The sequence below is a fragment of the Etheostoma cragini genome, chromosome 5 (assembly GCF_013103735.1).
Source record: "Etheostoma cragini isolate CJK2018 chromosome 5, CSU_Ecrag_1.0, whole genome shotgun sequence".
NCBI classification, from domain to species: Eukaryota; Metazoa; Chordata; class Actinopteri; order Perciformes; family Percidae; genus Etheostoma; species Etheostoma cragini.
The window spans coordinates 3,090,649-3,102,914 of record NC_048411.1 but is presented as its reverse complement, the minus strand read 5'-3'; the positions used below and the strand labels follow the sequence as shown (position 1 = coordinate 3,102,914).

General features: G+C 42.1%; 1 protein-coding gene across 2 annotated transcripts in view; it reads right to left on the bottom strand.

Annotated features, from left to right (window-relative positions):
* Nucleotides 1-6,818: 6,818 nt before the first annotated feature.
* Nucleotides 6,819-12,266, bottom strand: part of fxn (frataxin) — a 7,103-nt gene continuing 1,655 nt past the window's right edge. Inside the window, exons 5-6 of one of the 2 annotated variants that reach the window (XM_034872664.1) lie at nt 9,462-9,559; nt 6,819-7,337 (exon numbers count right to left, since the gene is read on the bottom strand). In XM_034872664.1, coding sequence (XP_034728555.1) covers nt 7,199-7,337; nt 9,462-9,559 — 237 coding nt within the window. In that variant the 3' untranslated portion in view covers nt 6,819-7,198. The remainder of the gene's footprint in view (nt 7,338-9,461; nt 9,560-12,266) is intronic. The other variant, XM_034872663.1, reaches the window with a different exon arrangement.

Here is a 12,266-nt window from a genome sequence, read left to right as displayed (position 1 = left end):
TCTCTCACCTTGTTGGTTTCAACTTACCTCGCCAAAAACTGCTGTGGAAAATTAAGCACCTGGCTAACACTGGAACATTTAGAGAAATGTTGATTAGTGTGCGTTTACCATGACATGAAATTGTAGTGTTAGTTAAAAGTTATAGTTCTTCAAGGTAAGGTTACCTTGGTTGTCATGGTTAAAAGAAACTGTCAACAGTGACTGTCGGTTGGAGAGTAAACAGCTACTTGCATGTTTTTTTCCATCCACCCTACAGGGACCCTATAATAACGCCGCCTGACTTCTCTCTCGTTCCCGTTATACTTGCTGATAACAACTTTTTCTTGAGAGGAATGTTTCAAGCAGAGTACCAAGGCCTCAGACTATGAGGGGCTGACTCTTCACTCTCAGCTGCAAACTGTCCCAGGGAGCCCAGGAGGTCACGGTCTGAAGACGCCAGCAGAACCACATCATCCGCAAAAAGCAGAGAGGCAATCCTCAGGCCGCCAATATTGACACTTTCTCTACATCTGAGCTGGGCTTAGAAACTCTGTCCATGAACATCAAGAACAATGACAAGGCATAACTCTGACAGTGTGTAATGCCCACTGAGAACAGGATTGACGTCCAGCCAAGAATGCGGACACAGCTCTCCCTTTGGTCATACAAGGACCGCAGCATGGCGCGTAGTACCACCATGGCACCCCACACATCAATCTAGGAAATAACAAATGCCCAGAAATAGTGTTCTGAAAAGTGAGGGGAACATGTCCTCACAATCCCCAGAGATAAAGTACACACAGACACAGACACACACACATACACATCAATATGTGCATTTTCTAAACACACACGATTATAAATTAATCAGTTTGAATCCATTTATTATTCAGACATCACTAGCCTGAATGAGTAATGTGATGTGCCCACCACATTATGGAGGAACTATGATGCACACACACACACACACACACACACACACACACGCACAGTTAAATACATTGTTTATTTTGATATGTTGTTTTGTTATTTTGAGATGCATGTGTTGTGATTGACATTTCCCACAATGCCTTTCAGCATGCCAGCGGGGTGTGATTCTCTTGCTTTTAATCAATGTTGAGTGTGCGAGTGTGTAAAAATAGCCGGCTGGCAGCAACAACAGCGGCGGATAAAAAGGATTACAAATGATATTTATTATCAATAAAAACAATGAAAAAAACACAGACAAGACATCACATTCTAAAAACTCAAGAGGTTTGTTGATGCTGCTGAAGCCTTGAAGCCTAAATCAAGGGATAATAATCCCATGTAGTGTTCTGTATATAGTCTATACTGTGCTGATCTTATAACTGCCATAATTAGTGTGCATACTGTGCTGTACTGTATGTCATGTCATCAAGTCTGGAAACAGATCCACTCTTCATCATGTTTCAATTAAATGGCATTCATTATGGCAGTTCACAAACACTCTGTAAGGGTGGGCATCTGGCTGGCCTCCGGATGTTTACTTCTGACATGTGAGTGTTGTGAGACATACTATATAAGAAAATAATGGATGAGGTAGAGGTGTTCCATTCATTTTATACCACAGACCCATAAGGATCCTGAGAAGAATGTGTCCCCTGCTGTGTCAGGGTTGGAGTGCTAAACCCTGAAGCAGGAGGGCTGCCAACACTGGACATGATAATGTCGTCAGGTGAGAGTAAGCACACATGGAAGGAGTAGTTTCTGTTCGGGTTTATATATTCAAATATATAAGGAAACGCCCCCACCAGTCAAATGTAATACTGCATTTACGTAAAAAGGGACAAGAAATATAGAGAAGAAAGTGGTTATTTTACAAACCACTACAGGGATTTTCAATGATGGTCATCATATCAGCTCACATTTACAGAAACAATAGGAAATGTATAGAAACAGATATATGAAATATTGAATATATAGTCTTTGGAAGTAGAAGTACCTGCAAGACTAACAAGGGTCAACAAGGCAGACCCCCACATTTTCATGGACCCTGAAAGCCCCCGGTTCATTGTGCCAATCACTTTGAGCTAATTTGATGAAGTGCAAATTTGTTTGGGGACTTTGTTCAAGTATACAGTGACTTTAGAAGGGTCTAAAAGAAGCTCCTGCAATTACTTTCACATATGGCGCATGCTATGTGTAACTGGTTTTAATGGGATTAATTATTCACTAAGTTTTCAGTAATAATCAAGCTGCGCTGAAAATGAATCAAATCATGGAATATTATGAGGTTCTTCTCTAAATCCTTAATCGTTTTTATAAGACATCCCATGGTACTGTAGACTTTTTTATAACCAGTGAGAATTATCTTTGTAAATGCATTAAAATTACAATCCTGCCGCTCAGTGAGCCAGTAATCATGCGCGGAGCTTGCATTAGCAAAAACATGTTTGGGTGGTTGAATATTAATGTCTGCTTTTGATTTGAAGGTCCGCAGGGAGCTGAGGCATCATTAACATAAACTGATTCTCTTTGATTTTACATTGATGTCTTGACCACCCACTCAGGCTTGTTTCCCATGCACTCACACACTCTCACACACACACACAAACGGAACAAGAACTCACCGTGCAGGTTTCCAGAGTCTGCGTGGGGGGGGGATCAGCTCTCTCTTGTTGAGGGGGGCGATTCCGAGAGCTACCTGCATGATGGTCATGAACTTCTTGTACTTCATCTTGTTGCTCATCAGAGCTCTATAATTAAAGCAACGCCAGTCAGTCAATCTGTTGCCATGACAACACGCTGCTTGCAGTGGGTCCACCCGCGTTGTCAGTAGGTGTTTGTGGTCTCAGCGCTGAGGAGTGGAGGGTGTCGTCTGGAAGCCGAGCGCTGCACACAGGAGACAGAGCAGCAGTGGAACAAAGCCAAAGGACAAAACAGCCGTGTGCTGATCTGTGTTGAAGCATTACTGTTACATAATTCACATAGAAAATCCCACCACAGGAGGATAATAGTGGCACTAAGCCTCCGGGTGCTTAAAGTGATAATCCGCCACAACCACCTCTGTTTTCTTTTAGGGGGGTTTTGAGCTTGGTGAAAACTTTGGTCAGTGTTCAGTCTCTGCTATGTAACATTACAAAAAAGAACACAAATTTCTCCTGGACCAAGAAATCTGGACCGATTCCTTTAAAGGATGCATCCTAGTGGCTTTAGTAAAAATCTTAGTAGTCATTGTGCTGTTTGCCTAATGAACATTGACTTACAGGGATTTTGGCCTCATTGTGAACAGCTTTCATTGACTGTGAGAGAGGCAAAAGACAAAAGTAGCATGACATTATTAAAGCACCTTAAAAACAAATTGGTGGTGAGATTACATAAAAAGTCAATGCAAAGAGCGTGCAGAGACAAGCAAAGAGCCTGGAGGACATTTTGAAAAGGAACTGGTGCTCTCTCACACACACACACACACACACACACACACACACACACACACACACACACACACAAGTAAGCCAGTGTTCATTAGGAAAACAGCACAATGACTACTAAAACTGTTCTATTCTGAGGATGTCTCTAGAGATTTTTTACTAAAGCCACTAGGATGCATCCTCTAAAGGGATCGGTCTGGCCAGATTTCTGGGTCCAGGAGGAATATGTGTTCTTTTCTGTAATGTTACAAATCCACTGGCTCCCCATCTCCCACCGGATCACCTACAAAAGCCTGGTCCTAACCTACAAAGCCCTCCACCATCTGGCACCCTCATACCTCCCTGACCTCTTCTCCCCCCTACCAACCCTCTCGGCCCCTCAGATCCACCTCAGCCGGTCTCCTCTGCACCGACAAGTCCAACCTCCGCAGTTTTGGGGACAGAGCCTTCTCCAGGACAGCTCTCAGGATCTGGACCTCCCTCCCCGAAGAGATCCGCACCTCTGAATCCCTCATCATCTTCCAGACCCGCCTCCAGACCCATCTCTTCACCTCTGCCTATCCATAGCCCAACGCCCCCCTCCCTTCTCATCTGGTTTTGTTTTATTTAGTTGTCCATTGTTTTTATTATCTTCCTGCCCTGTAAAGCAGCTTTGAGTTCATGAAAAGTGCTTTATAAAGTCAATTTATTATTATTATTGTTATTATTATTACACACACGGCATTCTTATTTTTGTCAGACTGAATGAACAGTCCTCTGTGTATTAATTGTCATTACAAATCATCCACCAACATTTTTCTCTAACATTTTTTACCTTGTGTGTTGTAATAATTATTGGAGGCTGTAACTCATGCTGGGATTTGGGCTGTATTGTTAATATAATATTAATCCACAGAATTCACTATCTACAACTTCAGCAAGAATACTTTTTCTTTTTTGGGGTCTATGGATCATTTATTTGTTTATTTACATTCTTCCCTTTGAGTTTTATTATTAACTATTGCGCTGAGGGATGGGCATGTTAAATTGTATTACATAAAAAATAAATAGAAAAATTCATGATTCTTGTACCCACACATTTTTGACAAAATGGCTTACATACGTAGATTTCCCCTTATGATTTGAGTATAGTTGAGATATAATATATATATATAATATAGTTGAGAAATATATAGTTGAGAATAGTTATATATATAGTTAATATAGTTGAGAAAAGACGCAGGAAGCACTAGTAGGTTGAGGAATCAAATCTCTGGTAGATCCTGATCATGGAGTCTGCAGAGAGGACGATGAGGACTGATGCTCTGTGGGATTGTGTCATAGTTGCATCATAAGCTTCTGTGACCTGACTCATCCGTCACCACAACATCACCATGCACACTTTAAATGAATGATTCCTGGGAAACTGAGTACATAACGTGACATCAGGAGAAACCTGCTGGTAAAAAACATACAGTATAATGTGTGTTAACAATGGGAAAAGGTAAATGTCATTTCATATCACGGGCATGGTACAAAGTGAGAATTTGAAAATGTCCAAATTAAATGACGAAATAGTTTGTAACTGCCCTTTAGAACAACACATGAAGCAGTCTGTGCTTTCCTCAGCAAATCCATCGCTAAACAACAAATAGGTTTTATAATTCACACTCACACAAAAATATGCTTACGTTTAGGTAAAGATTGTGGATTGGATTAAAATATATACTTTAAGGTAAGGGGAGCTTCATCGTCATGGTTACAATAATAAACACTTGGTTATGGTATGGTATCAAAGTGTTTTTGAACCAAGGACCCATTAACTGAAAGAGATGGAGCGGGGCAACCTACTAAATATGTTTATAATTTATAACTAGGCCTACCATAACCTTTATATCAGCCTTTATGCATACCCTTTTATGCATAGAATACTAAGCTATTGAAATAAAAAATTTTAAATGATGTTTTGATGTTAAACATGCATGTGGGACAGTGAATCCTTATTACCGGTTTCTTTGGACGGCCAGTGACAGAAATTAATAATTTGGTTTCCCCTGCATTGACTTCAGGCCCCCTGTTGATCATCTCTGTTTCATCTCTGTCTTGTTCTTTTAGGTATGAATCTAATATAAAAACTATTTGATTGTCTTTTCTTAACACTTTTGTCGCTTTCCTGACTTTTTTGTCACTTTTTCTGATGTTTTTATCTACTTTTGTATGCGCTTTTTGGAGTTTTTTCCCCAGATTTTTAAAGCTTTTTCAGACATTTCCATGTCATTTTATCATTTTCTTTCCAATGCTATGAAATTGATTTCAACCAAATGTAATGAAAGTAGTGTACCGATCGTTTTTTTTGTACTTGTTATGACCGCTGCAGGGAACCATCCCCTCTTAGTTATTTATTATTTTTGACAATTTGGTTGAACGAAACCCAAATTTCTGATATAGAAACCTTTTGAAAATGGGCCAAACGGGAGGGTTAAAGGAAACAAACACTAACTGTGATTAAAAAAAAATAGGAAAATTAACAGCTGTGTCCTGTGCATTGAGCATCGCTCCACCCCGACCTTTGCTCCGGTCTTAATCCTGACGGCCACTAGAGGGCTCTGTCCCTGGATAGGATATCAACGATGCCGTCCTTGATGGAGGACAGTGTGTCGCAGAAACACTACACTGCATTGAAACCAGGGTTTTGCAGAATCAACTAGTATTGAAATGCAAACCCTGGAGCCTTTAATGTGGAAAAGCATAACAGGAAACATGTTACTGGGCTCGGAGGATGGATAACACACGGCTCTGTCCCAACACAGGCACCATTAAAGTTCAGTGTGGTCCCCTTCTGCAACAGGCCAGGTCCCCGTCAGCCCACAGTGCCACACAGTGGCATGCAGAGCCCAGTCCCACATCAGTCCTGCTGCTGCTCATATGGAATATGAAATCATTCATAAAGAAAAGTTACCTGTCACTGGAGCGTTTGTGTTTATGCAATTAGACAGTAAGGTTCAGGGGTTGAAGCTATATGTATGGAACTGGGCTGGAACAAAAGAAAATAAAAAAAAATATTTTAATTATAATTTAAAGCTATATTGCGTAGTGTTTGCCGCCCACATGACCAATTTTAAGTAATAACCAAACTGTCAGCACGTCCACATGATAAAAGCCTTCTGTGACCACGCACAGCTCTGAATAGTTGTCATCCAAGGTGGAAAAGTTACTAAATTTAGATATATTGGAGTACTAATGGATCAAAATCTTACATTTTAATAAATGTGAAAAAGGTAAAAAGCATCCAATGTAAAACGTGGACAAATTAAAAACTTGTGGATTAAAAGCCAATTCTGTATGATACTGACGAAACATGGTCTTCTGGGTTTGGAGAGTTTTAATTGTAATGCTTTGGATAGTTTTTTTAAATCCTCCAGAGATGAGAGTTGATACTGCCCCTTCCTCGCAGTCAGCTTTCTCAATGAAAGCAGACGGCATCAAGAGTCTGGCTTAAAGACCAGTTGATATAACCACATCTACATCTGAAGGGTTGACACATATTTAATAGCATTACAATATCTATGCACATATCTGTTTTAGGCCTGTGTACATACATATATGTCTGTCTTTGTGATGCACTTTGGTGCTTTTAAAGTGCTGTAAATGAAATAAACTCAACAATACGTTATTATAGAACACATATAGATCACTTATTATTTACAGCTGCTCCCCTCAGGGCGTTTCCTGTAACGTTACTGTACAGTTGTGCATAAACACTGTGTCTTTGGCTCCTATAGGATCTGACAGTGGTTGGATGAGTCGCAGTAGTCACACTGTAGGCTGTCATTTGTGGCTGTGGTACCTCAGGAGTATGGCAAGTCAGATAAGTCCATGGTTTTACCGAAGATGATGGAGAACTCTTTAGAGAGCAGCTGGTGTAGGCTCAGACCATCGTGAGAGTACACCCAGCGTTCACCTGTCCAGTCGTAGCGCTTTGGTCCACTGCAAGAGGAGACGAGCAAGGAAATCAGCTCACATGTGGTCCTTTCAGGGGATTTTTTACAGTGTCAATTAAAAGAAAATGAACCCTTTAGATTTACCCATGTCAGTTAGGAATAATTCATACAAGACACTTAGATTGATCGACATCAAAATCCCTACCAGAGATAAACACTCCTTACGTAAACTCAAACTTGTGTTGTGCTTCTTGTAGTCAGCGTGTTTGGGCCGGCGTGGACGGCGAGATTATGCAACTGCGCCCTGGGCGACTGTGTGTGAGTGTGTGCAGAGGGTCTGAGCACTGAGCCATGCACCTCCAAGGTTTTGTAACAACGCAGACACAGCGTGGCAATGACTGGCTAAAGAAGACAGCAACCAGTCCTGCAAGAGGGAGTTGAGGTGGAGGCAGTTCAATCATACAGATACCTCGGGCTGGGGCTCGAGAACAAACTGGACTGGACAACACACACCAGCCACCAGGACAGAAAAACACACAGCAGGCTGTACTTGTTTTACCAGTCTGTGGTCACCAGTGTCCTTTCTACTCCGTGGTGCGCTGGGGGGGCAGCATCTCCAAGAAGGACCCCCCCCAAGGCTGGATAAACTGATCAGGCGGGCCGGTTTTGTGGTTGGCATGACGCTGAACTCGTTGGTGACGGAGGCAGAGAGGAGGACACTGGACAAACTGCTGGACATTACTGACAGGGACAGCCACCCCCTGCACACCGTCATTAGCACCCAGAGGAGCCTGTTAAGCGGAAGGCTGCTCCTACCCAAGTGTAGGACCAGCAGACTCAAGGACTCCTTTGTCCCTCATGCCATTACACTCTACCACTCTTAACACTAGGGGGAGGAGGAAATAGAGCAGAGAGGACAGTACATTTACACACCTGGACACTTTAACACTAACACTTGACTCTACACTGACACTTTGATCATTTATGGTAAATGTCTTGTTTTACAGCCAAAGGTTTTTTTAATTGTTATTATTATTACTGTCATATTTATACTGTCTTCCTCTTTTTCTCTCTATACCGTATCCTTCTTGCTAAAAACGGATGCTAGAAATGTCAATTTCCTTGCGAGAGACATCCCAAAAGGATTGATAAAAAGAAGTTTAAGAGAAGAAGTCCATTGTTGGAGCTCTGACCAACACTGACCACCTCTTTGACCGCCGCTGTGACCAATGCCGATAATTTGACACAAAATATGGATTTGAAAATGGTCCTCCAGAGTCTATGGTCAGACCTGCATCAACAAGAGCGGGCCTGCTATTCAGAAAAACAAACCATAGAATGTAGTCATTGGGTTGGGTTTAGGCTAGGGGCAAAGTTCAACTCATTGAAATGAGAACTAGGGAAAAAAAAGCCTTTCTTTATCACATTGTTTACACTCCCATTCGCAGATACAGAGCTGTGCAAGCTTGTGATGCTGCTTAACGAAAGCCTTAATGCGATGCATGCGAGGAGCTCATAGCAGGCCTTCGATGCCTCTGCAGGTGGCCCTGTGAGGGCCATACAGACCCTCGGCTGTCTGGTCCAGCCCCAGCTAGTTGGTCAAGCTACTGCGGGTAAAGGCAGTATCTGCCCCCACACACCACATGCTTGGTCAGCTACCCTCCTCACATGCTGTGCCAGACAGGCACTGGTTGCTGAGATCTGCCTGATCTGCACGTTCTGTTCTTTCATGAAGCAACATGCCATTTCAGATCCAAGACCCTCTAAAATTGTCATGTGCTGTAAAGTACCAGAAATGTTCTGTTCCGTACAGTACCTTCTTGAGGTCTTGCACCACAGTACTAACGACCACAACAACATCTAAATCACCAGTACAAATCAATATTGTCTGATGACCGCGAGTGACATTCCACTGTCAGCCTCCGCATGGCTGCATGGAGACAGAGAGGACAAATCCTGGAGTGACTGCTTAGAACTCCATTACCATGTTTGGTAACAAAATACTACCTATACTAATAATTGTAGGGGAGCGTCAAGCATACGCAACACAATGCATTTGTACATAAAGCAGAATCTGCTTTGTAGTCATTTGTTTATGTGCTAAAAGTGTGATTTAGAGAACTGTCTCACTAGCAATGGGAGTAAACAGAGAGAGAAAAACCAGTCTTACCTGGTGGGGGAAGACAACCAGATCTGTCTGTTTGGCGTCTGTTTGTTGATGACGTAGGTGCCGTGCTCCCTGCCCAGCTTTACCGTCAGAACGCCACTCTGTACATCAATCAAAGACACAACAGAAATATGTTAACACATTTCTTGTGACTAATCAAATGTAATAAGCCAGTTCAAGCACAAACCTAAATGGGAACATCCTGTAACTTGTTTGTTTGATCTGAACCAAGAGAAAAGTTAAAACAATTTAAGGCATAGGAACGTGTTGGACTATTCCTTTAAGAATGCCAATACCTCCATTAAAGCCACTCTGTAATAGGGATTGTACTGTGGAAAAGAAGGATTGCGGACCTGGAAACCAGATGGCTCTGCCAGCCCATGTGTCAGATAGTCTGGCCCCCCCTCCCATTCAGACAGATTCACAGCCGAAGAGGACCTGGACAGGCCAATCCCAACCGTTTATCTCACATCGGGTGGCACTGATGCAATGACAGAGTCATGCTCGAACCTAGTTACTGGACCTAATTAGCATTCTCATACTGACAAACTAGGCACTGCTGATCAATTACGAATCAAGATTCGGTTATGTTGTTTCCTTGCTCTGATTGGTTGTAGGTTGCGTTTCATTGCTGTAATTGGTTGTAGGTCTATTCAACTGCGTGTAGAGGCTTTTCCTTAAAAGTGTAAATCTTTTGTGAATTATTCATACTTGGCTGGAGGATTGCATTTACAGGTTAGAAACAAAAAACACAAAGCAGAAAGTTGAACATTCCGTTAAGATTTACTCTAGCCTCTTTGAGACCCTCTGCAGTACAGCTCCTGGTATGTGTGTGTGTGTGTGTGTGTATGTGTGTGTGTCTGTGTGTTTGTGTGTGTTTTATGGCCACATATGTCACTACAGTCAGTTAAAAAATGGGGTCAGCTGCCAAGATTGGAACACAGGCCAATCAGTCAGCGGAGACAGCTGCTGTCCAACCAAAAGAAATCTGTGGAGGGGACATCCCTGAGGACATCTCACAGTGCCAGGACAGACATACTTCATACAGACAGACAGACAGACAGACAGTGCAGTGTGATAACAGGCAGAAACAGGAAAGTAAATGCACCTTTTCCTCTACACATGCACTCATCTGTCAAAAATCATTCTGACACACACAAAGACACACACACCGGTGACATAGCAAATCTGAACAGAAGATGACACACTCACAGATAGCATGAGCTTGTAGGAACACATCATAATACTGTTCTGTCCAATTGTGCGGCGTCTGAAGGATTTATTTCCAGTTCAATCTTACTGAATCAGACACTGAACAAGAGCTGAGCTGTGCTATATGCTGTGTTTTATTTAACGTTTTCTTACGATTTTGTCCCTTTTCAAACACTTCTGACGCTTTTTTCATTGTTCAACACTGTAACACTTACTTATTACCTTTAGTTTTACAGTTGCTTTGGGAATTTATGGTCAATAAACCTCATTAATACAAATTGATACCTAATGTTTGAATTAGAAAAGCAGAAATTCTGAATTATTTAGACTAAAATTAAAAGAAATGTACGTCGATGGATAATCAGACTGGAATATGTCAACTTTTACTCAATACTATTTCACTTTGTATATAGATATACACACACCGTATATATATTTATTATTATTTTACTCCATATTTCTCACAATGACAACGCTAACATGCTAATGTATAGCAGGTATGTTTACCATGTTCACTATGTAAGCAAGCTAACATTTACTAACGAGCACTAAAAACTAAGAAAATCTGTAAAGAATTTAGTTGTTGAAATGTTTTATTAAAAGCTCCTCTCTATGGAAGGCTATGAGGTGGTAGCAACGTCAAGGTGGTGTTGAGCAAGAAACACTGCCCTCCGTCCCACATGGCTGGTGCTGGTCCAGAGTGGGAGTTCATTTCTGTAAAGCTCCATCCTTTTCTTACTTAGTGAAGCTGAAGACTTTCAGTGGGATTATCTATTTACCATAAATGATTTTGATGTCAGATTCAGACTGGCTTGTGTTATCAAATACGGTGAGTGCTGTACATCACATCTGAAGAAGCAGGCAGCGCTGCCTGATGGAGTCTCATTAACACACGCTGTTCAATGTCACATGTGCATCTTCTCCAATGTGTTTGTTAGGATAATATGATTTTAACAGTTAAGAGTCCTTGTGCTTGCAGCTGTGACAGCTTTGTTTCAGAGCAACAGAGGTGGTGGGTTGAATCATAACAGGTAGGAATAAAACTACACAATGATACCCCAACAGGGAAAAATAACATAAGCTGCTCTGACTTCTCACTGGCCTCTTGCTCCCCCGTTATCTCGCAGGCTGCCGGATTCTTGCGACATCATACAGATCTAGTCAGGCTTCAAGTAATTTGTGTCCGATCCTACAGAGGTTAGCGTAGACCCTGCAGTCGCATCACTTCTATCACGACTGGAGACGATTTCTTCATTAAAAGAAGAGCAAAGACCACCACTGAAGACTTCTCTCCTTGGAAAAGATGTTCTCGTTCTTACCTGACGTTACGTACGGTTACAGTAAGGTTAGCTCCCTGGTGCTCTCTACCTGTCCCTCTGTCCGGAAAATGTATCCTCCTCTCTGATAGGTCAGGCTGTGTCTCTCACTGCTTCTGTGTGACTCCAGGATTTACAGCTTTTAAGCTTCCTGCCAGATCAACTAAAGCGTCTGCCAACAAGAACAACAGGCTCTAAGTGTGTTGATTCTGCTGGCAAGAAATCAATAAGGCAGCAGAGTCCAGCAGCCGAACATCGAGGGGGGGGGGGGGGGGGGGGG